We start from the raw sequence: 27084 nt of genomic DNA on the forward strand, positions 1-27084 counted from the left end.
ACCTGAAGTTGAAGTGTCAGAGACTGTCACCTTTATTACCTCCTTGTGCTGGTGTTAGTGATCACTAAAGATAAAAAGTAATCGAAGGACTGGATCTGCTGTATTGATTATAGGTGGAATTTAGCTGGGATACAAATTTCCAGTTTGCATTGGTTGCATCTATCAAACATTTTACAGCTAGGTATGGCTATGCCATTTTCTGCACATTAAGAAGTACCTTTACTGAGCTTGCAGGTAATGCCAACAGAGATCCTTTAATCATGTGTGAAGGGTGTCCATCGGAATCACCCTTCTACATGCACTGGAAAAACTACCTTTAATTTTATATATTTTGTCATGACCTTTGGCTGGAAAAATAAAGGGATCCAGAGTAAGAGAACGTCCTCTTTGCCATTGCCATGAGCCCCATCGCCCATTGAGATGTGCTGGAGAGGTATGTCTACAGTTGCCACTGGCTCATCTGGTGGCTACTCAGGGATGGGCCTTCTCTGTTGCTGCCCCTGGGCTTTGGAATGCTTTCCCTGTTGAGATAAGAGCATCTCCATCTCTGGCAACTTTTTAAAAAGGCACTGAAAACATATTTGATCACCCAGGCTTTTAATTAGATTTATAGTTTTTATACTTTTAATATTGGGTTTTAAATGGTTTTTAAGTTAATGATTTTAATGTTTCTATGATTTTAATTGTAAACCGCCCAGAGATACAAATTTTGGGCAGTATAGAAATATTTTAAACAAATGAATAAGCTTCATTGAATTTCTTTTCTCCTTATATATTTCGGTTCAATTCCTTTTGGCTAATGGAAAGACTTTTCAGATATTTATATAGTTCTAAAGATCAACTTATTGCACATTTTAGTTTTGCTGATATAGTGTAAAGAAATCAAACTGATTTCAGTATATTTAGGGCACTGGAAGGTTTTTCAGAAAATGGTTCTATAAAGAAATTTGTGGAAGACCTCCATCACCAGGAGCACTTGGATAAGAAACCCCTCATCTTGACTGAGCTTCATTCTGAAGTCAGTGATAGACTGGATGAGAGCAAATAAAATGAAGCTCACTCTAGGGATGGGTATGTGTGTATGGTGCAGGCAGATTTTGACAATAGGAGAGCCTGTTTTGGCTTTTCTGTTTGTAGTCATACTCCCCTTTAAGGGCTAGGTGAGTAATTTGGAGATACTTCTGCATATTCAGGTAGTAGCTGTCACCTGGAGAGACTCTTTAAAGCTCAGATCAATTCACCAATTGTGTCTACTTCTAGGAAAAAAGAATCTTGCCATGGTCATACATAACTCTGTAAACCTGGATTAGAATACAGTAGCCTGTGTTATCCATGGGGGTTCTGTTCTTGACCACATTTTTTGTTGTTGGTGGTGGGTGGTGGTGGTGGGTTGCTGTTGCTGCGGCGGCTGTTGATAATTCAATTTCTATACCGCCCTTCCAAAAATGGCTCAAGGCGGTTTACACAGAGAAATAATAAATAAATAAGATGGTTCCCTGTCCCCAAAGGGCTCAAATTAAAAAACAAACAAAACAAAAACACGAGACAGACACCAGCAACAGTCACTGGAGGTACTGTGCTGAGGGTGGATAGGGCCAGTTACTCTCCCCCTGCTAAATAAAGAGAATCACCATGGTAAAAGGTGCCTCTTTGTCCAGTTAGCAGGGGTGCCTCTTTTGCCCAGTTATCCACAGTTGTGGATAACAGAACAGCAGATTATGAGATCTTGAAGCAATGGGGAAAAAATGGGAGGGGGATGTTAGGTTTCTGGAGCTGAAGAAACTGATAAAAATAGAAAAAGAAGAAGAGATAAAATTCTGCACCATGCTCTGTGGGTTTCCAGCTATCCAGCAGTGCCTCCCCAAACCCCCAATTCTGGCAATTTCCCACAAAAAATCATGGGACTTTTTAAACAACAAAAGAGCCACAAAATGGCTCCTTTAAGCAAAATGGTGGCCAGAAATGATCTCAGAGGTCACTTCCGGCCACACTGGATCCGTGAATATGTGAATTCCTACTCTTTTTTGAAGTGTGTATACTGAGGAATGTATACTTCATTGCCCGACTGCAGAGACGCAAAGCCATGGGTGTCAGGATCTCAAGTAACAAGTTTGGAAGATTTCCTGATCTGAACTTGGGAAGCTAATTTTTGTTTGGACTTCTCCAACTCCGTTCAGGGGAAACTGGAGTGTCCTGAAGTTCCAAATGGTAGCAGGAGGGTGTCTCCCCACCCCCCAACCCCCGTGATCATGGCTGGCCAAAAAAACCCCCCACAAAACCCCATCTCCTGCTGACCTGCCTGCGCATTTATCTCCTTTCTAAAACATTTTTAGCCTATACTTAGTTCACATTTAAATAAAGCAGCTGATTTCCAGGTCCCTCTGTGATTCTTTCATGTTACATCACTTCCTCTGCAATTCTCTGGTGTTGCATTACTTTTCTTCCAAGTTTCCCAGCAAGTATTTTCTGGTTACTTTAAAAAAAATGAAAAATCAAAGGATGGTCTGGAACAAAAGCCCAACGCCAATCCTGACCCTGACATTCTGAAGCATCCAAAGTAAATAGGATATGCTCCTCAGGGAATTGTTCAATTACAATATTTTTAAGCTAGTCAGAAAGTTGTGATAGCATAGAACACTACTCATGCTTAAAGAAACAGTAAGCAATAAAAGAAACCCAATGGGGTTAACTCATCAGCTTCTATAACTCCCCAGAAGCTTATATGGTTTAAGAACATCTGCCTGTACGTCAGCTGTAGAAGCAGCTTTGAGGCCCCCCTCCCTTAAATTTATGAAGCACTTTGATAATTATTGCAGCACTTAAAATGCTTAAGTAGTTTACTAAATGTTGTTTCATTTTTTTTAACTTGCAAGCTAGGGATCTAACCCAAAATTAGGAATACAAGATAAAGTTGTATTGTCTATATCTCCAAGTCAAATGCCGTGCAGGGATTGACCGAGATGTTCACTTAATCAGGACTTTAGACACACATACCAAATAACGTTATTTGCTGTTTTCAGAGTTCCAGTGGTGAATCTCTTAACATACAAAGTTTAAGTGCCCTTTTGCATTTCTACCCTCCCCAGGTTCTGTGGATACAAAAACAGGAAGAGGAGTATACTTCCTTACTTGGAAGTACGGTATTCAAATGTTCACCTGCTATTCATTTTAAGACATTAGCAGTATTAAGCATGAATACTTAAGTCAATCCCATAGAAATAAATAGAACTTACTTAGAAGTAAACTTGGGATGCCTCTATGTTGGCAAATTCATGCATTGGTTTTGTTTCAGCTTCCTGCCAAATGCAACTGAATGCGCAATTTGTGCAGCAGAGTTGGCCTGTAATTCTGTCTGCACTTCAGCAGCTTAAACCACACTGATCTCAATGATATATAAGCTGCCTCATTATGTGCAGGATTGATGTTGCAATATCTATACCAGTGTCTGCAAGGTATATGGAATAGAACTGGCACTGGGTTACTGTGTCTCATGCTGTTCTTAATTTAGGAAGCACATCTGTATGTCACCCATTTCTCTCACTTTCTCCATGCCAGAGTATCAGCAGGCCTTTCACTGGAAAATATAATTTGTAGAGAACTAAAAAATCTCAAACACCAAAAAATATTTTTCCAAAACTTAAAACTTTTTTGAGATTTCTTTTAGTTCTCTACAAATTATAATTTCCAGTGAAAGGCCTGCTGATACTCTGGCATGGAGAAAGTGAGAGAAATGGGTGACATACATATGTGCTTCCTAAATTAAGAACAGCATGAGGATTCGCTGGATTATTAGACCAAGGTTCATGCCATTCAGTATTTTGTTTCCAACACAAGCAAAATTCACAAGCAAAGAATAAAAAGGCAATGACCCTGCTCACGTTTTATTCTGAGGTGTACAGCTGCTGTACATGGAATTTCCATTTTGCTGTAATGGGTAATAGATGTTGATAGACTTCTCCACTAGATATGCCCAATCCTTTTTTAAAGTCACCAAAATTACTGCCAACTAAAGTCACCTAAATTACATCATGTAGCAATAAAGTCCATGTGTTAGTTATACATTGACAGTGCAGTACTTCCTTTTGTTGGTCCTGAACCTACTTCTAATCAGCTTACATGAATAACATTGCAATTATACACTATATAAACACTTTTAGCAAGCTTTACAGTCTCTTACCTAATTTTACTACTGGGGAAAGGCAGAATGCACACTTTCATGAGCCCTGAATTTGAACTTTATCCTGCGAGCCATACCTCACCCATTCTCTAAGGATGTGCTATCACCCTCCTGTCCAAACTGCTGACAGTGACCTGGGATCAGAGGGGTGACAAAGAGAAAAGGCTGTAATAGTGGGTGACTTAGATTACCCTCACATCGCTGGGTAAATTCACATTCAGGTGATGAAAATTTTCTAGATATACTAAATGACATTGCCTTGGAGCAGTTGATCATGGAACCAACCAGAGAGAAGGAGACCTCAGATTTAATCCCAAGAGGTGATCAGGACTCGGTGTGAGATGTCAGTGTCATGGAACCACTGGAGAACAGGGTCCGAGGGCCTCCTACTGCCACCCTGCGTCTGTCCACCACGGCGAACCTACGTCGTTTTTTTTTCAAAATCAAAGCCACTGCGCGGCCGAGGGGTGGTTGCCAGTGGGGGGAGTTAAACAAGCAGTCGACCTCCTCCAGGCAGTCTTGAAGGAAAATGATTATAGCAATAGCAATAGCAATAGCACTTACATTTATATACCGCTTTATAGCCGGAGCTCTCTAAGCAGTTTACAATGATTTTAGCATATTGCCCCCAACATTCTGGGTACTCATTTTACCGACCTCAGAAGGATGGAAGGCTGAGTCAACCTTGAGCCCCTGGTCAGGATCGAACTTGTAACCTTCTGGTTACAGGGCAGCAGTTTTATCACTGCGCCACCAGGGGCTCATTATCTAGATCCATTTCAAACTGAAGGACTGTGACTCTGCTGGTTCTTCTGGATCTCTCAGCAGCGTTTGATACCATCGACCATGGTATCCTTCTGGATCGCCTGGGGGAGTTGGGGATAGGGGGCACTACTTTGCAGTGGTTCCGCTCCTATCTCTCGGGTAGATTCCTGATGGTGGAGCTTGGTGACAGATGCTCCTCAAAATGGGAGCTGTTATATGGAGTTCCTCAGGGCTCCATTCTGTCACCAATGCTTTTCAATATCTACATGAAACCACTGGGTAAGTTCATCAGGAGTTTTGGTGCAGAGTGTTATCAGTATGCTGATGACACCCAAATCTACTTCTTTTTGTCTTCAGGAAATGGCACTCATTCTCTAAATGCCTGCCTACAGGCAGTAATGGACTGTGTGAGGGACAACAGATTGAAGCTGAATCTAAGCAAGATGGAGGTACTCATTGTGGGGGCTCAGAATCTGAGGGGATTCCTGTGCTGGATGGGGTTACACTCCCCTGGAAGGAGCAGGTACGCAGCTTGGGAGTACTCCTGGATCCAGGCCTCACCATGATATCTCAGGTGGAGGCCATGGCCAGGAGTGCTTTCTATCAGCTTTGGCTGATTCAACAACTGCACCCATTCCTTGAAGAGGATGACCTCAAAACAGTGGTGCATCAGCTGGTAACCTCCCGGATTGACTATCGCAATGCGCTCTACGTGGGGCTGCCTTTGTACGTAGATCGGAGACTTAAGTTAGTTCAAAAAGTGGCAGCCAGATTGGTCTCTGGGATAAGAGACCATCTTATGCCTGTCTTGAAACAGTTACACTGTCTGCCGATATGTTTCCAGGCAAAATACAAAGTGCTGGTTATTACCTTTAAAGCCCTGAATGGCTTAGGTCCAAGTTATCTTAGAGAGCGCCTTTTCCTGCATGATCCCCACCACACATTAATGTTATCTGAGGAGATCAGTCTCCAATTACCATTGGTTCGTCTTGTGGAGACTCAGAGGTGGGCCTTCTCTGTAGCTGCTCCTGGGCTGTGGAATGCACTCCCAGCCGAAATCTGCAATTTGAATTCTTTACTGGCCTTCAGGAGAGCCCTTAAAATCTGTTTGGCCCGGCCTTCCAGGGTTTTTAAATAGTTGTAATTGGTTTTAATATTGCAACCTGTTCTTCAGGGTTTTTTTTAAATAGTTGTGATTGTTTAATTACTGTTTTATGATGTTTTAATTGTTAATTGTTGCTTTATAATTTTTGTTTTAATTTTAACTGAATTTAATGGTTTTGTTTTAATTGTAAACTAGTCATGTGCACGGATCGGTTCGGAGGCCATTCTAAAGGCCTCCAGACCGGTCCGGTCACGGGGTGGTTTTGGTTCAGGTGGGGGGTTACACTCAAAACAGGGGGGGCTTTACTCACCCCTTCCAGTAAAAAACTGTATTTCTTGTAGTAATTGGGCGGCACGGTGCCGCCCGCTTCAATCTCCGAGTCTGGCCGCGGGCTCCTCCTTGGTAGGCATAATCGGGCGGCAGGATCGCTCCAAGTCCCTGCCGCCCGCCCTCTTCATGCTAAGCAAGCCCCCCCCCCGTCGGCTGGCGGCCGCCCCCTGTGCATATTAGGGGGTTCCCCCCTCCCCTCCACCCCCTTCTTGCCAAATATCCCCCCCTCCATTACAGGAGGACGGCAGGAGAACTCCCTGCCGTCCCCCTTCTCCTTTTCCGGCTGGGCTGCAAATGGTTCCTAGGAAGCCTTTCGCACGCGTGCGCGAAAGGCTTCCTAGGAGCCATTTGCAGCCCAGCCGGCAAGGCAAGCGGACGGCAGGGAGTTCTCCCGCCGCCCGCTCGCTAAAGTTAGCGAGCGGGCGGCGGGAGAACTCCCTGCCGTCCGCTTGCCTTGCCGGCTGGGCTGCAAATGGCTCCTAGGAAGCCTTTCGCGCACGCGCGCGAAAGGCTTCCTAGGAACCTTTTGCAGCCCAGCCGGAAAAGGAGAAGGGGGACGGCAGGGAGTTCTCCTGCCGTCCTCCTGTAATGGAGGGGGGGATATTTGGCAAGAAGGGGGTGGAGGGGAGGGGGGAACCCCCTAATATGCACAGGGGGCGGCCGCCAGCCGACGGGGGGGGGGGGCTTGCTTAGCATGAAGAGGGCGGGCGGCAGGGACTTGGAGCGATCCTGCCGCCCGATTATGCCTACCAAGGAGGAGCCCGCGGCCAGACTCGGAGATTGAAGCGGGCGGCACCCTGCCGCCCAATTACTACAAGAAATACGCTTTTTAACTGGAAGGGGTGAGTAAAGCTCCCCCTTTTTAAATTGGAACCCCCCACCCCAGTGCCGGACCAGTTCCGTGCACACCCCTATTGTAAACCGCCCTGAGCCATTATGGAAGGGTGGTATAAAAACTGAGTAAATAAATAAAGGATACTGAGCGTATACTTGCTCTGGAACAGAGCTTTTCAGGGATGGAGGCTGAATATGAAGTGACGAGAGAGGATGTTCTCAACTGTCACAAAACATTAAAAATTACTGTCACTGGGGCCAGATAGCATCCACCCAAGAGTTCTAAAAGAAGTCCATTGTGAAACTGCTGATCTCTTAGCAAAACATATATATAACTTGTCTCTACAACTGGACTCTGAACCAGAAGACTGGAAAGTTGCCAATGCATCACCAACTTTCAAAAAGGGATCGGGGAGGTCCAAGAAATTACAGGTTAGTTAGCTTAACGTCTGTCCTGGGTGAGTTGATGAAAAGCATACTTAAGAATAAAATCGTTAAACACATAGAAGAACAGGGCTTGCTGAAGGAGAAACAGCATGGACTTCTTCAAGGGTAAGTTTTGCCTTACTATGTGCACTACACTACCACTTGCTCTGGGCCACCCCAGCACCCCCCAAATGCACTTATGGGGCTGCTGAAAGCTCCATGCATACCCTATGAGGAAAAACCTTAAAGACGCGTAAACTTTAACAATTCCCCAAAAATCAGCCCTCTGCCCAAATCCTTTGAAAAAATTCAGGTAGCTTCCTTGACCCTACCTGGCACTACCACCAACCCCACACTGCTCTAGGCCACCCCTTTGCCCCCCGCATGAAGCTATACTTTTGCTGACACCTCAATGCTTCTCTATGGGGAAAAACCTTAAAGACGCATAAACTTCAACAATTCCCCAAAAATCAGCCCTCTGCCCAATCACTCTGAAATTGGGGTGGTAGCCTCCACCCATTAGGCACTACCACCCCACCCCACTCTTTTTGCCCAGATCCCACGCTATGCCCCCAAACTGCCCCAAAGACACTAAAACTTCCCCAAAAATCAGCCCTTTGCCCAATTATCCTGAAATTTGGGTGGTAGCCTCCATCCATTAGGCACTACCACCCCACCCCACTATTTTGCCCCTGGGACCCAAAATTCGAGCTGATGTCACAACAGACCTTTTTGCATTCAAATCAATGGAGGCAAAAAGGCGGGAAATTCAAAGAGACGTCAGCCCGAATCACCCGAATTTTTCGGGCCCAAATCAGGGGTGATTCAGCTCAGGCCCCCAAAATATCGGGGGACATCGGCTCGGACCCGAATCACCCGAAATTGCTCATTTCGGGCACAGATCGATCTGTGCCCGAAATTTTTTGCACATCCCTAGTCAGCCACACCATGCTGACCACACAAATGGAACCCCCACATGCACGGATGCCATATGCGTGCCGACACTGCAGGCAGGCTGCTGGGAACAAGGAAGCAGAAACACACACACATTCGTTTGAGCAGCACAGTGCCATGATCAGAACAGAAGCAGGATAGTGGAGGAACAGGTAAGGACACAAATACCTGTTCCTTAAAGCTACCATGCCCCACCCCCCCCATTGAAATGTTTCAGTTGTGGCAACTCAAATCATTTTGGTGTCTCTCTAATGAGGCACCAAAACATTTCATGCACGTGCCTATAAGTTAACCCTTCTGTTTGTCAGATCTTAATTGAATTAGGACCACTGGGTACTTTTATGCAGCATGGATAATGAGCCTCCTGACCACCTGCCAATTGCTAATTTCTAGTGACATGTGAGCTGGAATGGAAATGACCCCCCATGTTGGCTCTATGTATCAAGTTCCTTCTCATGAACATGTAGCATCGGTCTTTTGAGAATTGTCATATACCTCTCACTGAATTGAAAGTTTTTCTATTCAGTATTCAATTTATTCTTTAAAAACAGATACATCAGAACCACAATCCATCTTTCACCGTGGTATCACTTGAAGGCTGAGGATTTAATAGCAGGGCGCTGTATGGAATGTCTTATTGCAGTTTTCAAAAGCCTTACAAATCATAGTTGACTCACATTCTGTCAACTATTATGGTAAATAATTAACACAGAAGTACATTTTGACAGATAAATGAAATGATGTGTCATTATTTACTTTCTTAATCAAGGGGAAAACCATCATATAACTCAGTCATTGCAATGGATTTTCAGCTTATTAAAGTGGATTAAGGAGGCTTTTGTGTACAATAAATGGAATTTATATCCCATTAAAGGTAATGAGGAGATAAGTTTGCCTGCATTCTAAAAGTACTGAAGAAGAATTTTTGCTACATATACTTGCTCTTCCAAGTTCCATTCTTATATTCTGCCTGATGAAATCAGGCATCCGTGTAAAGTTTTATGGTATATCACTTCCTATCTGCTCCACTGTTGCCAACGTGTTAATCCATAGACTACCCTGACCTCTTCCCTCAAGACAAGACAATTCCCCCCACCAAAGATTTAAGTCATCAGATGCCTTTTAATGCATTCTGAAACCAAAAAAGCCAAACATGACAGCCACATTCACTTTTTAATATGAGAAAGAAGGGGGTAACACACTTTTCTATTGAACAGTGACTAGACATTGTTTTTTGCGAGGTCTTCAGATGATATTTTGTTTAACTGTATGAAGTGGTAATCCTGCACTTTGGTCTGCCTTATCTATTCAGACAAAGAACCTGTTTTTATGGAAGCCCATCCCCCCGTTAGTTCTAACCTCATGAAAAAGCAAGAGACCACATTGCTGGAGGTCCATGTTAAGTTTGTAAATCTTCCTCCTGCTGCTGCCCCATGAGCTCCATAAGACCTGTAACCTCTGCTACTAGCAGGATCAGTAAGATTTAATACTTTAATCGTTTCAAAAGAGAAACAAAACTGGACTTTCACAGAGACAAATTTCAGGGATAAAGAAGGCCAGAGTAAAATATAAATGGAACACACTTGTGAATAAACTGTTAATGGAACAGTTATAAAACCAATTTAAATGTTCTCCACACATGTAGTTTAAGGATGCAGCAGAATACATACCTTTGAAAAAGGTAACACACTTTTCACAAGTGGAGAAAAGGGTCTTGCACACTCCTAAGACTGCACTCCAATGCACACTTTGGGCTTTTTTCTGCATGCATATATAGGATCCAGCTGCAAGTCTCAAGCTTTTTAAAAAAAAGGTCTACTGAAGTTTGTTGGACATTTTAAAAGTTCTGTAGACTCTTGCAGACATATTGCAGATCTGATACTTTGTGAACCACAGAGAAGTCAGAGAATACTGGATGCAGGATTTTATAGTATATCCCCCACATTTGTTCCACTGCTGCCAAATTCAAGGAGCCAAAGTGTTAGTTCATGTGAAGGAAATCCATAGTCTATCCTGATCTCTTCCCATACCCATTTTGGTTTTTGTGAGTGGCAGAAATGTCACTTATGCTGCTGAAATCCACAGAATTCCTCAGCAAATACTCATTTCAGCTTTAATACAACCTAAGAAAGCTCTTGAATGATACACAGCTAAAGAATGATTTTACCTGTATGTTGATCTTCAATCCAGGCTTGCAGATACATGAAAAGGAACAGACCCGCTACTCCAAACATCAGTACAGATACAGAGACTTGTTTTAGGTTCATGGCCCTACCAGAGGGCTACATTTCCAAGCATTTCAGACAATTGCAAGATTCACTTCTTGCAGGTCTTCAGTTCACGTTTGTATCTTTTCTTCTGGTTCTGGACAAATCAATCTAGAAAAGTAATTTTAAAAGAAATAAGTAGGCAACTTTTATCATAATCCAAGTTCAGAGGCAATGTTTAAATAGGGTTTTAGAGTGTGTGTAGAAGGGCAATTCCAATGAACAGCACCTCACGGTGGTTAAAGGATGGGCTAAGAATGCCTCAGCATGTCCTGGAGTATGTTGGAGCAGGCATGTTCAACACGTCCTCACCCTCATTACATGTAGGAGGTCAGTTGGACCATGTTCCAGGGTTGTGTATGAAACAAATTTTGCATTCTGGGCCTGGAAAGGAATGCAAAATGTGTGGAACATTCCATCTGAACAACTGATCGAGCCTTATCTGCAGTAAAGGACTCACCTCACTGATAACCCCTCAATATTAAAAAACAATGTGTGCATTTTTTTAAAAAGATTCTGGGAGAAGACTTCTAGTTTAACCTTCTCCCTGCTAGCTTTTGGTGGACTAATTCAGGTGAACATGGTAGAGATGTGCACAACGGTCCACGTTTGGAACATTCTGCCTCGAAACGGGCCACTTCAAGTGTTCCAAGCTCTGAACAGAACAGCCTTAAAAAGGAGGGCCTGTTCTGAGCTTGTAATGTCTTGCTCCAAGGCAGAACATTCCAACCCCATTCTTAGCACCATTTTGGAATCCAAAATGGTGCTCTTCTGCCATTTGTGTGGTAGTGCTGATCATGCAAATGGTCAAAGTGCATGTGCAGTGGCCATAAGAGTGCCATTTTGGATTCCAAAATGGCACTTGGAACAGGATCAGAACATTCCACCTCAGAACGGACTGCTACAAGCTCAGAACACACCCTTCCCTTTTAAAGGGTGTTCTTTTCTAAGCTCGCAATACTTGAAATAGCCCATTTCAAGGAGGAATGTTCCGACCATGGAACCTTCTGCACATCTCTGTTCACCTGAACTAGTCCATTGAAAGCTAGCATATCAGGGAGAAGATTAAACCAGAAGGTTTCACCTCCCATTTTTTTAAATGTACAGGTTTTTATTGAGGAGCTATCAGTGAGGCAAGTTCTTATCCATAGTCAATTGGTGTAGTCAAGTGGTACAGTCAAGGCAGAAATTTAGCATCAGAAGCTTGTAATAAGGCCAAAGCATGTTACAGTGGGTCGGTGCCTCAGGCAAAGGAGCAAGAGATGAAGCAAACATTTCATGATATTATACACAAACTGCTGTTCCAGACCCTTCTTTTCTAGCTCTTTCCCAGCACTGTTTTCCATGTCTTGGGAAAGACAAATGAAGCCATTTATACCCCCGTAAGTGGTCACATATTGTTCTCCTTATACTATGCCCACTTAATCCTTGATGAATCTTTATGGGTCATCAGAACATCAAGTCAAGCATCCTGTTTCACACAGTGGCCCACCAGATGCCACTGGAAGCCTACAGGCAGGAGCTGAGGGCATGCCCTCTCCCCTGCAACTCATACTCAGTGGAATCCTGCCTTTGAAGCTGGAGGTGGCCTATAGCCTCCAACTAGTAGCCGTTGATAGACCTCTCCAGTGTTTCCTCTAAGGCGTGCGGATTTGCGCACGCTCACAAGTTTTCTGATGTCCACTCAGTTAATTTTAGATCCCACTCAGATTGAATCAGGAAGGCCCCACTCTGAATGCACGTGCGCACACACTGCCTTGATACTGCTACCCAGAACAAAAGTCATTATGCACAAAGACGTAAAAGATTAGAAAGAACAGTGCTTTTTAATTTATTCATAAATGATCTAGAAGTAGGGATAAGCAGCAAGGTGGCCAAATTTGTAGATGATACCAAACTCTTTTGGGTAGTGAAATCCAAAACGGATTGTGAGGCGCTCCAAAAGGATCTCTCCAAACTGGATGAGTAGGCAACAAAATGGCAAAAGCGGGTCAAAGTTGGCAAGTGTAAAATGATGCACACTGGGATGAAAAATTCCAGCTTCAAGTATATGTTGATGGGATCGGAGCTGTCAGTGACTGACCAGGAGAGGGATATTGGGGTCCTAGTGGACAGCTCGTTGCAAGTGTCAATTCAATGTGCAGCAGCTGTGAAAAAGGCCAATTCCATGCTAGGGATCATTCGGAAGGGACTGAAAATAAAACTGCTCATATTAAAATGCATTTATACGAAATGATGCTGCAGCCACACCTGGAGGTCTGCATACATTTCTGGTCACCACAACTTTTAAAAAAGGACATTGTAGAACTGGAAAAGGTGCAGAAGAGGGCAACCAAGATGATCAGGGGCCTAGAGCACCTTTCTTATGAGGCAAGGCTACAACACCTGGGGCTATTTAGTTTAGAAAAAAGATGACTGCGGGGAGACATGATAGAGGTCGATAAAATCATGCATGGTGTGGAGAAAGTGGAGAAAGAGAAATTCTTCTCCCTCTCACATAACTGTAGAACCAGAGGTCATCCCATGAAATTGATTGCCAGGACATTTAGGACCAATGGAAGTACTTTTTCATACAATGTATGATCAACTAGTGGAATTCTCTGCCACAAGATGTGACAGTCAACAGCCTGGATGGCTTTAAGAGGGGTTTGGATAACTTCATGGAGGAGAGGTCTATCAACGGCTACTAGTCAGAGGGCTATAGGCCACCTCCAGCCTCAAAGGCAGGCACATGGCTGCTGCCAAGCAACTGATCAACCAAGTTCCTTGGGAAGCGGTAACACAGTTTCCACTGTGCATGTCACGTCTGCAACAATATTCTTAAGAGTCATGCGTAAATCCAAAGGTAACCAATACGAGCAGCATAAACTCAGTTCTGCCAGGCAAGCAAGTTTTTTTAATTGCAGTCATCAATTTACACTACATAAGAAATAAACCTATTAAGATCCTGATTCTCACTAGTAACTGAGTGAAGCAAGCCTTCTGAACAATAATCTTACTTGCAACACAGAGCCTAGAGGATGAAATCATTAATTTAACATACCCTTCACCTGCCCCTCAAAAGCAGCAGGATGTTAAAGTCAACAAAAATGCAATACAAACCCCTTTGCAAGAAAAAGTAAAGCGACTTAAATTGCTTTTAAGACGTAGCACATTGTAATTCAATTGAGTGAGAGAGAAAGAGAGAGAGAGGGAGGGAGAGAGTATTAAATTGCCAACAAAAAACCCCCAATCTTGTCCTTAAGTTCAGTACAACAATGGTTGAAGGGGGGAAAGTTCTGATAGGAGAAATTTCTAGTAAACGAAAGTAAAATAAGGCAAGATAAGACTCTTGGGAACAATCATTTGAAAAACATTTGATTTTTTTATTTGGCATTCTGGTAGTGAAGTTTCTATTTCTGTGCTCAGAAAGAGGCATAAAACAAGTTAAATTTGATTATACGTAGAACACCATATGGCTTTCAGACAAATGCAGTTTTATAAAAATTGTGCATCTTACATCATTCTTAAATACAGCCTTTTATTAAACATAGCTATTGTTTATACCAACTCATGATATCATAGGCATCTTTTAAAAATCCAGTCTAGAAGTCTACTCAGAGAGCGATTACTAGTGCATAAAGTTATTAATGATTAGGGATGTGCATGGAATGGGTTTTTTATTAGGAATGTGCATAGGCTTGGAACAGAATGCAAATTCTTGGAATGTTCTGTTCAAACAACCAGTCAAGCTGGTTGTTCTGATGGAATGACCCGTTCCAAGCCGGAACATTTTCAGGGTTCCAGCCCATGAGGACAGCACCAGGGTGGCCGGCAAGGGGTTGTGGAAGGTATCTTTAACAATCATTACTTGGTTACCACTCAGCTTCCATGGGCAGCGGCACCCCGCATCTCATGCCAAGGCTGCCCTGCCTACAGCGCATCAATGACCATTATGTAACCAGGTAATTATTGTTAAAAAGGTTCCTCCCAACGCCCATCACCACACATCCTGGTGCCACTCACATAGGCTGGAACACTCAAAACATTCCAGAATCCCATTTCGAGTTGGAACATTTTGAGCTTAAAACATTCTGCACATCCTGATTAATGATCATTTCAAATAACTAATGCACAGGAAGCAAAACTGCTCTTATGTCTGTATCAGTACAAGCCCATGTCAGGGGCCACTGATTATGTAACATATACATGCCAAACCACCATCTAAAAGAGCAAAAACCCTAATAAAATTACCACCAATGCTTGATGGGGCCATAGCTCAGAGGTAGAGCATCTGTTTTGCAGAAGAAGGTCCCAGGTTCAATCCTGGCATCTCCAGGTAGGGCTGGGAAAGTCTCCTACCTGAAACCTTGGAGAACCACTGCTACTCAGCATAGGCCAGTGATCTTCAGTATTTTTAGAGTGGGGGCTGTAGCCACTAAGAAGTCTTGTTCCATGGGGAGTGAGGGCATTGGCCCCAGTCACAGCAGTGTGTGTATGTGGGGGAGAGAACAAGAGCTCGCACAAATGCCATGGCAGCATGGCCAGAGAGAGCACACCTGTGTGAGTATTGTGGCAGCGGGGCAGGAGACAGACAGCACACAAGAAGATGACTGGGAGTGGGGAGAGTGCGCGTGAGGAGGGGAGTAACAGTGTGCACAGAAGCAGGAGGAGAGAGTGAGAACAGTGGCTGAGGGGACAGGGGGGAGGCATGTCAGTGGCCTCTACTGGGGTCTGCTCAGGCCACCAGTGGCCCGCAGTGAAGAACAGTCATGTAGACAGTACATTGAGCTAAATGGACCAGTGGTCTGACTCAGTATAAGGCAGCTCCCTATGGGACTAGAATAAGTTTGAGGAGACTTCTCCATGGTTCTGAACATGACTTCTATGAGCTGAGAGCAAATTCTTGTCCCAAGTCATTTTTTGTGTTAAGACTTCAAACCATGTCCTTACAGTATTTGGAAGAAAATCCCAGCAGCACACTGCCTCCAGTTTGTGGTAGAAGCCTTCTGTCATTATATACCATTGTATTCTCTCTGTATAGAGGGGATGGGGGAGAATGTATATGAGTTTGGAAGAGATATGTCTAATGACAATAACCAACCCATCATTTACATTTGTACTGCCTAACCAAGATAAATCTGTAACCGAGTATATAGATTTGAAGTGGCTATTCAAAAGCTTCAGGAAAGTTCACATATATAGGTTTGGAGAACTATAAGAATGTCATCATTTTCTAAAGTTTACTCTTAAACATTTGAGAGGAAAGCTTACCATCTAAATACCTATAATATTCTGAAAATATCCATATTGTTTTTAATTTTTGATGTTGTGCTTGTGTTATTATTGCAATAATCAGAATGATAGGAACAAATAGCTAATTTGTGTACATTTCATCCCCTCCACCATTTTCTGCGCAGCATCCAGAGTGTTTGCAGATGAGTACTCCATCGGCAGAAGTTGTGCAAATTCTCTGGATGCTGCCATTATTCCTCTGAGCCATGAGTAAATGCTTTACCCAGCCCTTGGCTTCAAGATTTCCAGAAGTGTTCTATCTGTAGGTAAGCTTGCTTTGGGCAATGATTCAGAAGATTTAAGACAAATACAGCCTAAAACAAATTTATTCGATTGCCTTAGCACAATTACAACTAGCCAAACACCACCGATGATATATCAATCATTCAATGATATATCAATCATTGAATTAATATAGGTTGCAAAACCCACTAGAGCAATTGCATTAGTAGTTATGTTTTTCTTCCTACCCCGCAAGTTATGACTCTGCAAGAAGTTTGTTACCAGCTGGTTCCATGTTGGCTTCCAGCCTTCATTTTGTTATTGTTTGTATACCGTTTTGTATACCCTCTAAGGCATGCGCACATGCTCACACAGTTTTTGATATCCACTCAGTTCATTTTAGATCCCACTCAGCTTGAATCAGGAAGGTCTCACTCTGAATATACATGTGCACACACTGCCTTGATACTGCTTCCCAGAACAAAACTCATTCCCCACACAGATGAAAAAAAAATAGTGCACTGGCCAGGATCCTAAAATCCTGCTATCTACAGTAGCTTCACATCCCTAGGAGGATTTGTGCTTTTGAAAAGCAGTTACATCATGCACTTAACACATGGCCAACTGCTTTTGAAACCTGAGGTCCTTTCTATAACAGGTTTGATATAGCTTTGTGGTCAGATAATCCAAGAAGCATCAAGCTTCCTAGTGGGCATGCCTAGAGTGGCCATCTGGATCCCAGCCAATGTATCATGGGGTTTACACACTAAAAATAATAACATAGTAAAAAAAGTCTAAGAGAATTGAAAAGGCCTTTCACAAAAATGTGTGGATTCACTGAGATTACAGGAGATGGCTTATTGGACTTGACCCCAATGGCTAAATCATCAATAATAAAGATAATGATTACACAGAACAGTTGTTGGCACGGTACAAACGTTAAACCTTCCAGATCAACATGCAGCAGTTTTGACAAAAGCCATCCAGATTTCAGTAAGTACAGCTGCCATTTTGGAACACTAATACAACTTTGATGTAACTGCAAATTTAGTTCCAAACTCCATTTCAAGAATTTTGGCAGCAACCCTAATGAAAACATGTGGAATTTTAATTTTATTGTGTTGAGGCAGCACTTTAATTAAGGCTTGCACACTTTCAGGCTCAGACTGAAAGTTTCCACATTAGATGCAGCTTTACAGCTATTATTCTGCACAAGATTTCAAGAAGTGCCACGCTGATTAATTAGTGCAGTTAATACAGTGATTTGTGAGCTAAAGCCTGTGCTCATAAACTTTCATTAAAACCACAACTATGACATTAAGATCGATCATTTCCTTCTGTGTCAAACACAGCAGGAGGCAACTTTTCCATTAGAATACTCTGCAAGAATTCTCTTACATTTTATGCCATTAGCCTCTTACTAAGTCTCTCTCACTCACACAAAAACCAAGAGCCCTCAATCCTATCATCTAGGGGGAATCCACCTTGTATGACAAACTTGTTATATGCAAGCTTATGTTGTTGCAACAGAATACTGTGCATACAGGAGAGGTGAACAACAAACAGAAGTTCTTTGTCAGAGGTTCAACTTCTATGGAGCAGTTTAGAAAAACATTGGGGTGGACTGAAAATCATGAGAATTGCAAGATCAAAGTTCCACTTACAACATGGGAAGCTAGAGACATGTTTGCAGGCAGAAAGTTATAGAAATCAAGAAGCATTTTGTGATTTCCAAACATCTGAGATTGAGAAGGTTCAGCAAATCCCTCCTGCCCAGTATTTATAATTATTTATATTCCACAATGTATAACTAACTATGACTGTAAGAAGATGATCACACTCCATAACAGAAAAGGCTGTGTGAATTGCCTGAATCACCTGGAACAGTAAAACATTCTTATTTGTTACATTTGTATCTTGCTATTCCCAAAAATGTACCCAGAAAGGTTTTGTGCGCCATCCTGAGCAGTAATGTACTGGAGGGGCAGGGGTAGAAATATATTTATTTTATTTTTTATTTTTACATTTATATCCTGCTTTTCCTCTGAGGAACTGAGAACAGTGTACATGGTTATGTTTATCATCACAACAACCCTGTGAAGTAGGTTAGGCTGAGAGATACATGACTGGCCCAGAGTCACCCAGTGAGTTTCATGGTTGAATGGGGATTTGAACCCGGGCCTTCCCAGTCCTAGTCCAACATTCTAACCACTATGCTATGCTGGATCTCTATTTATTTTATTTAAATAAATAAAAATAAAAATAAAGTCTATAACACCACTGAATCTATGTCCAATTCCCAGGCTGTATTATTAGAAGACACCAGCTCTCTAGCCAAAGCCTATTAGAGGAAACATAATGTACACAGACAGACCTTCTCCCCTTTCTGTTAGAGCCTAGACATGCAAAGATAGTTAGCATATTACTTACAGTGTACATGGATATAAATATTCATTTGGTTGCCCTACTGTGCAACTGCAACTTTTAAAACAGAAGTACAATGGATAAAGAGGAAAGAAGAGCTAGTTTAAAGAGCCTAAGAGCTACCAGTTTGGTTCCATTAAGGATGTTTTGGAGGAACTGGTCTAAATTCCCAAGAGCAGGCATTTCCAACTTTTGGTCCTCAGTTATTGTTGGACTACAACTCCCATCATGCCCGACCACAATTACCAAAGGGATGGTGATAGTTATAGTTCAACATTTGGGGACCCAGCGCTGGGAACTCCAGTGATGGTGTCTTTTTACAAAAGAGTATCAACTTAATCTTATGTGTGTTTATATGGAAATCAGTCTCACTAATATTCAGTGGAGCTTACTCTCAAGTGAGCATACATAAGACTACCAGGGTTTCTTCATATGCAATACATGAGTCTTCACAAAGTGATCACTTACTGCACAGACCTGCAAGGGTAACTATAAAAACATCTGCAGGCAAGAAACTGAAATGAGAGCTTTAAAGTATCAAGGTGACATCATACACTTTCACTATTAATACTGTGCCTATTTTAAGTTCCAAAATATTTGGTGACAGACTGATATCCTGACTAATGGATCATCAGTGTAATGGAAGAAACACTGTTGTAGCACCAGTGTTTCTGATGAGTTGCAGACTAATGCTGCACCAGTGTATGGGTGTGTAATTAAAAACCTCTCCCTCCCCCAGAAGCCCTTTGTGTCACCCGGAAATACATCCCTGAGGGTTGTGCAGCCCTGAGGGCCATATTTTCAGGAGGTACAGAGTACTTCCTGGGGAAGAGGAGATCACAAAAACCAGTTCTGGCCTAGAATGTGTTGCATTTGAACCTTTTCATTATGTAAAAAGACCAGCTGCGAGTCCCTGTGAGAAGCCCATAGAAAGTAACACATTTCTAGGCACATGAACATGGCAGACCCTTCACATCGGACAGCTGGATGGAGAAGTGAGAAACAGAAGACAACTCAATCACTCTCTACTGGATGATACCACTCAGTTCAAAACCAGGCATGTGAACATGAGGAGTCACTGACATATACTCCAGCAGTTGCTTGCACTCCAAGAATCCTGATAAAGACCACCATTTGGATCCTTAACTCTCTTGTAATGAGCGATAGATCCAAACATACCACAATGGCTCCACTTTGCTGCTTTATTAAAGTTTTAATAAAGTTTAATAAAACTTTAATAAAACCCTGAAGATTTTCAGAGCCAATAATGTAACAATGTTGGGGGAAAGCAAGAATGTACACCCACCCTCCTGCCACTTCAGTGTCCTCCCACAGCACTGAAAACACAAAATGCTACATATTAGTGGTTCACAACTAGAAAGGTTACTTCACTCCATACAGAGCTTAACTTCAGCAGCTTGGCTGTGTCATAGTAGCTGCCTTTGATCACCACCATCCCCCAAATACTAAGCCTCAGAAGGTTTTGCCCTCTCTCAAGGCCAGTTATACTACCACCACCAATATTTATATACTGCTTTCCAACAGAAGCTCTCAAAGCCAATTTGCTCATAGCAGTTGCACTGGAGGAGTGGTTTAACGTGCTTTCCCCATAACCTTTCCATTTTTAGTTGCTGTTTGCCCCACAGGGAAAAATATACAAGGCAGAGAGCAATGGGGTGAAGGTGGGATTTCGCTTAGGAAAGGGTTGGGGAGATAGGGCAAGCATTCCTTCCTCCGCACCATGGTTGCGTGCAAACTGGTAGGGCACATATATGTGCTTGCACACATCTCCCATGCCTGTATTTCAGCAAAAATAAAAATAAAAATTGGACGATCCAAGCACAGATTTCCCATGCAGTGCTTAGCCCTTAGGCATATTCATCAAAAGTTGTATTTTGTACTCATTTGTGTCCCAAAACATTTGGATTTAAAAATTTAAAAGAATGCTAGAGATGTGGCAATTCAGAAGTGACTATTCTGTATACCGTATGGAAAAGCCCTATGATGCCTATTGAAGATATGTTACAGAGTGAATTTAGTCTTGCAGTTAAACTTAGATAGGCTTAAATCACCTTATACTAGGACACCCCACTGAGATTTGGAAGTTCACCAAATATCTCACATTCTTGTCTGCCAATGTCACTTGTAGCAAAGCTTATTATCTTGTAGTTCTGGAAATCACGTTCTGAGTTTGTAACTGAAAATTGGGTTGAAGACCTTTTAGACTTGTCCATTAAAGAACAAATCATTTATTTCAGGAGATAGAAATCCAAGTAATTCGATACAATTCAGCTGCCTTTTCTAGGCTCTCTCTAATTGAATTAGAATCTTTTAGTGAAATCTCACCTTTATGCAAAAAGCTGGTTCCCCTCCACCTTCCCCACTGCTTTGTTTTCTTTTCTTCCAATTTAATGTTTTCTCAGTCTTTAAAATAAAGTTTAACATAATGATTGCAATTCATTGGGGAATGTTGATTGGGTAGAGGGCTGTCACAATTGTTCTTTAGGCTTGAATCCTTATTGAAGCCTTTGTTAATCTTGTGAAAATACAATGCAACCGAGTTAAATTGTGATTGCTTAGTGTGTTAATATTTTAACAAGTAAAAGCAACACTTGAGCCAGAAGGACTCAAGTTCAGAAGGACTCATCCCTAGAATGTGCATCTATCCCAGTCATGGAAGGGTTTGATTCAAATAATGAGGAAGAGGGTGGTTCAGACCATGAGTATTTCAGTCAAACTCAGCAATCACTGCTAGCCCTTAAGCATCTAGAATTTGCAACCTTCCAATTCTCAGGGTTGTCTTCCAGGCATAACTGAGCCCCAACACTTCTCGTTCCTACAAATATTTGTAAGAGTGAAATGTCCGTTTCACTAATCCGAAGACTATTTTGCAGAGTGCACAGTGGGGGAAAACCAATCCAACAACTTTGAAAACAGGAAGGCAGCTAGTAAAGGCTAGAGCACATCAAAATGCAACTCACAGTTCTTTAAGAACTGCTGATAGCAAGAGAGGTCATCAAAACTTAATACACCTGTAGTTTTCTCTGTCTGGAGGCAGGAGGAAGGAAAGAGGATACAACATCCATGGTGCAGAGGATTAGACAGGAAGAAGGCAGGGAGAGGCAGAGGCTGCACTGAACAAATAGATTAGATTTCACACCTCTCCTAAAATATAAGACTTATGGCTCTAGTTATGAAGCCTGAATAACAACATGTTTTAAAACCTGCATAACAGATGAATACTAGTGATCCCAGTTATGCAAAAATATCAGGGGTTAAACAATTTTGTAGATATAGACAGCAATCCTAAACACATTGGCTGACATCTAGACTAATGCTATGTGGGTGCTATGGAGGTGTGTGATTTTGCCAATCTCTCCTTCCCTCTGAAGCCCACTGTGCTTCCGGCGATAGATCTCTGGGGGCCGTGTGACACTCAGGGACATACTGTCAGGAGGCACACTGGGCTTCAGAGGGCAGGGGAGATTGGCAAAATCACCCTACCCCCAGAGCACCAGCACAGCATTAGTCTGGCTGTCAGTCATTTTCTAGAGAGCAAGTCTCATTTTACATAGTGGCCCTTTATTCTGTGTAAACATGCATAGGATTGTGCCACACATCTCCCAGATTTTAGACAATACTAAAAAACTCAAAAGGTTAAGGCTATCACCCTAAAGCAGGGCTGCACAACTTCAGCTCTCTAGCTACTCTTGGTCTACAACCAGGGGCGTAGCTATAAAGGGGGGGATGGGTTCAAAGAACCCGGGCCTCCCAGCTCTCGAGGGGCCTCAGCTCCACCCCTCCCTATTTTCTTCATTATCTCCCCCACTCAGAGGGGCTCTCGGGAACACGGGCCTCCTCTCCCCTAACTACGCCGCTGTCTACAACTCCTACCATCCCCAACTATCGACCACTGTGGCAGCCCTGCCCTAAAGAAAGAAAGCTTAGTTGAGTCAACTTAATCAATTAGATCGGCATGAGAATGCTACAGTCATGCTACAGAAAAGAATGGGCCAGTTCAGATGATACTTTTATGGCTCATGCCATAAGAAGGGGGATGTCCAGGCCAACATCTTTTGTGAGCACCTCAGACAGCCTCCCAGTATGTTTGTGGATCATGGGGGTAGGGTGGGGGGATAAATTAGTATTTGGCTTGCATGTAGAATGGTGGTGTGGACAAACCACTCCCTCCATGCAATGAGGAAATGAGCTGGAGGATGTCAGGATCTCTGCAAAAGAGGTCAGGAGGGGGGTGCTTGCAGTGTACCCCCTTTTAATTGCACAGGCCAGATGAGTATCACCTGAACTGGTCCAATGTGTTTTTAAAGAGGTATTTTTTTAATGTCGCCATCTTATAAGAGGCATTCCCTCTTGTGATCAAGGGAAAGCTTCTACTAAGATGGCACCTGAGGTTTATATAGGTATTTATATGCAAGACAGTTAGCAGACAGAATTCAAACTAAGTTTAGCCATGACTAAAGTCCTATTCACATGTTTGCTGAATGTACAGTCTGCATACTCCAGCTGGCACACTGTGCAAGGTGATGTGGGCAACTTGAGCATTGACCATGGCCCTGCATGCGTCTAAACAACTGCCCTGCAGGGCAGCAATGTTTGGCAGTAAGGACTCTCTTCCCGGAGTTGCACACCATGCTGCCCATTGGAAATAATGGGTGGCACAACACACACAAAGCTCTTATTGTGAGCACTGCTGTCCTGCAGTTGTTTACACATGCACAGGAGTGTGGTCAGTGCTGAAGTCATGTCAGCCAATGTTTGTACATACAGATCTGTATGCACATGGATACTCATACATTATGTTCTACACACACAGTAGTATACTTCCTCTCTGTACCCTACATTTTAGGGCACCTGTATTTAAGTTCACTTTTTAAAAAAAAAGTTTGTACACCACACAAACACAGGTACATATGTACAGGCACATGTACACATGCACATGTCTGAATAGGACTTAGGTGTCATTGAAATTAATGAGACTTGAGTTAGTCATGACTAACTAGTTTGGATACAGGCAACACACTATTTTTAAGAGTGTGTTGCCAAGTTAATCAGAGCATTATTTTAGTCAGTCAAAATGCTTTTAAATAGATTAATCTGATATCAATAAAGGGTGCAGCACTTGTCAGGACCAGACCTAATTAAGAGACAAAAACATAAGCAATTGGGAAAAACAAAATCCAGACAGGAAAGAAAGCTTATGCTTGTTTCAGCCAAAATCTTAAACATATATAGATGCCTGTGACCAGTTAGACAGAATCAGTTTCTTAAAGTTAAGCTCAGTTTGAAGTATTTGTAATATGGACTCTTATTAGAGTCACATTTCATAGTGAAAATACACTATATAAATATCCGAAAATACTAAAAATGACCTGATTAGGTCAAAATAAATGTAAACAATCTTCAGGAAGAGCTTCCCCTAGTCACTTGCTTGACTACCTGAAAGATGTCCATATAATGTTACCAATAATTTGTTTCAAGACTGAATTTTTAAGTTGGTTGCACAACAGTACCCGAGAAAGATTTTTTAAAAACCCAAGAGATTACCACATTTCCACAATCACCAATTCGTATCCAGTTATTTGGTATAAAGCTTGGCTTAACTTCTCAAAGACTTCTTTATACTCTGCGCTGATATTTAAAAAGCATTTTTAAAATATTTTTAAAGTTTCCTGCAATGGTTTAGTCATTCTGTTCTTCTAAAGTACTTTAATAGGAGTTATGCACATACAATATACATTAAGGCAATGAATGATTTGCATTTATCTGGACACCTGCTATTTTCCCACCAACTTGTGTGGACTTTAGAGCCAGGTCTAAATCCACAAGGTGAAGGACTTCACCTATCAACCATAAGCTTTAAGAGATGGCAAGCACAGACTCTGCACCCATCTTGTGGAAAACAATGTCTTTCCTCAAAATATACAAGTATCATATGCAGCAAGGAAATCATGTTAATGAGAGGAATCCTGAAGCCCTTCTAGTAGAACTGTGGCCTTCCCAACAATTATATGCCGCAAGAGACCAAAAGTCATCTAACTCCAATACAAATCATAAGCCTAAATCAGGCACAGGTAACTTTTGGCACTCCAGCTGTAGTTGAACTACAATTCCCATCACTCCCAGCCATAATTTATTGTGCCCGAGGATGATGAAAGTCGTAATTCAACAACAGCTGGAGTGCCAAACCTACTCCTTAGCCTAAATACTCAGTACTGAAACATTCCTAACAACAATTACAATATTTACATAGCACATTTCAGAGTATTAAGCAGACATTATCTCAACAATCCAAACACTGTAATAAGTTAGGCCAGTGTATCATTGCCATATCACAAGCAGGACTGAGAGAATAGGAGTTTGCCCAAGGCAAAGGATTCATAGCCTTTGAAGAGAACTCCTCCAGCTTACTCCCTTGAGCACTAAAGGTAAAGTTGTGCCGTCCAATCAGTATCGACTCCTGGCAACCAGAGCACCATGTGGTTTTCTTTTGGCAGAATACAGCAGGGGTTTACCATTGCCATCTCCCACACAGTATGAGATGATACCTTTCATCTCATGATGTATGATGATGCATGAGAGCCAGCGTGCTGTAGTGTTTAGAGTGCTGGAGTAGGACCGGGGAGACCCGAGTTCAAATCCCCATTCAGCCATGATATTAGCTAGGTGACTCTGGGCCAGTCACTTCTCTCTCAGCCTAACCTACTTCACAGGATTGTTGTGAAAGAGAAACTCAAGTATGTAGTACACCGCTCTGGGCTCCTTGGAGGAAGAGCAGGATATAAATGTAATAAATAAATAAATAAATGTCAGCATCTTCCTAGATTGCTGCTAATTGCTCATAAAACACTGAAAAGGTTGTTTGGCTTGGCATCCCTTCACACATGTCTCACTGTGACAGCTGCATGGCAGTGCAGCACCTGTTGAGTTTCTACCCATCAAACTGCTGTCAAAAGCATAGAAGTTCTAAGGGAGGGCAGTAAAGAGAAGGTGGTATCCAGAATATAAAGGATAGGAGCCTGTGAGTCAGGTTTGTCGCTATAATTGAGCAGATGGGTTCAAAGAATCCAGGCCCCCAGCTCCAACCCTGCCTATTTTCTTCATTAGCTCCCTCACACCGAGGGGCTGCTGGGGAGATAGGCAAATATGGACCCCCCTCTCTCCTAGCTACACACCTGCTGTGGGTCATTCAGATTCTAACATGACACAGTGAGAGGCATTCGGTAGAAAAACCTTCTTTAAAAGAACTCAAGAACAACTAGTTTGGGGGAGAAAAGAGATGGCCATTGGGGAATAAGGATTTTGCTATACATTACACACAAATAGAGGTAAGGTAAATTAATGCTCTTAGTTTATACACCTTATTAAAGAAGCTCAATAAACCTGTTGTGACCGAAAGCAAATCTGCAACTTTCTTCAGATCAAGAGATTTTGACAACTTTTTCTCACCAGGATAGCCAAGTCCCTTTACCGGTTATTTGGCATCAATTCAAGCTACAAAGCTATACTATACTATGACAGCATCGTCTGACGTTTTGCTGCCAAGTTCTAATCTTGTGAATGAGGGAGCGAGCAATACTTGGGCGTGGGCGTGGGCGCGGGGTGGGTGGAAGGACAGATAGCCGCTAGCCCTTGGGATCATCCCTGTCAATCAAGCAAGCATTTCCCCCAACCAGGAAACGTCGTCACAGTGCCAGGCGTCCCAGGAATCTCCCCTGAAGGACTTCTTTGCCCCTTCCTTCTTGGTAAACTGCAGCCAGCCACCAGCGGACCCCAGCCCAAGGAGGGCTCGCGGCTGCCCAGCAGACTCTTCCCAGCAGCCGTAGCAGACAAAGAGAGCACCCGCGCGCCTGGGCTCCTCCGAGAGGCAGCAGCAGCAGCCGCCTCAGCCCCGCGCCCAAAGGACTTCTTCTTCCACCCCCCCCAGAGGCGGCAGCGTTGCTTACCTTGCGGATGAGCCCGAGCCTCGCCGCGGAGTGTGGCACAGAACAAGATTCCCCGACTCTGCCTCTTCGGCGCGCCACTCAGAGCCCCGCCCTGCAAACTTCCCAGCCTACCCGACGGCGAGGCGGCCGCTACCCTTTCGGCCGCGCTTCCAAAAGTGGCGCTGGGGTGGTAGTTGGCAAGCGTGCCTCTGCTTCTCTTCTACTGGGAAGCCCTGACTCGCTCCGCCCCGCCCCGCCGTGAACGGAATAAAGCAAGCTGGAGCGTGTTTCTTTCTTTCTTTTTTCCTACCCGAGTCTAGAGAGTGAGGCGAGCTTCTTTGAAACAGCCTCCTCTTTTTTTCA

General features: G+C 42.9%; 1 protein-coding gene across 3 annotated transcripts in view; it reads right to left on the reverse strand.

Annotated features, from left to right (window-relative positions):
• CHST9 (carbohydrate sulfotransferase 9) overlaps positions 1-26883 on the reverse strand; it is a 107032-nt gene extending 80149 nt beyond the window's left edge. Inside the window, exons 1-2 of one of the 3 annotated variants that reach the window (XM_053242704.1) lie at positions 26743-26883; positions 10759-10969 (exon numbers count right to left, since the gene is read on the reverse strand). In XM_053242704.1, coding sequence (XP_053098679.1) covers positions 10759-10858 — 100 coding nt within the window. In that variant the 5' untranslated portion in view covers positions 10859-10969; positions 26743-26883. Of the gene's footprint in view, positions 1-10758; positions 10970-11087; positions 11161-15790; positions 15848-26742 lie in introns of those variants that run through there. The other 2 variants (XM_053242706.1, XM_053242707.1) reach the window with 2 other exon arrangements.
• Between the last annotated feature and the right edge of the window lie 201 nt (positions 26884-27084).

This window comes from Hemicordylus capensis, chromosome 4 (assembly GCF_027244095.1).
Source record: "Hemicordylus capensis ecotype Gifberg chromosome 4, rHemCap1.1.pri, whole genome shotgun sequence".
NCBI classification, from domain to species: Eukaryota; Metazoa; Chordata; class Lepidosauria; order Squamata; family Cordylidae; genus Hemicordylus; species Hemicordylus capensis.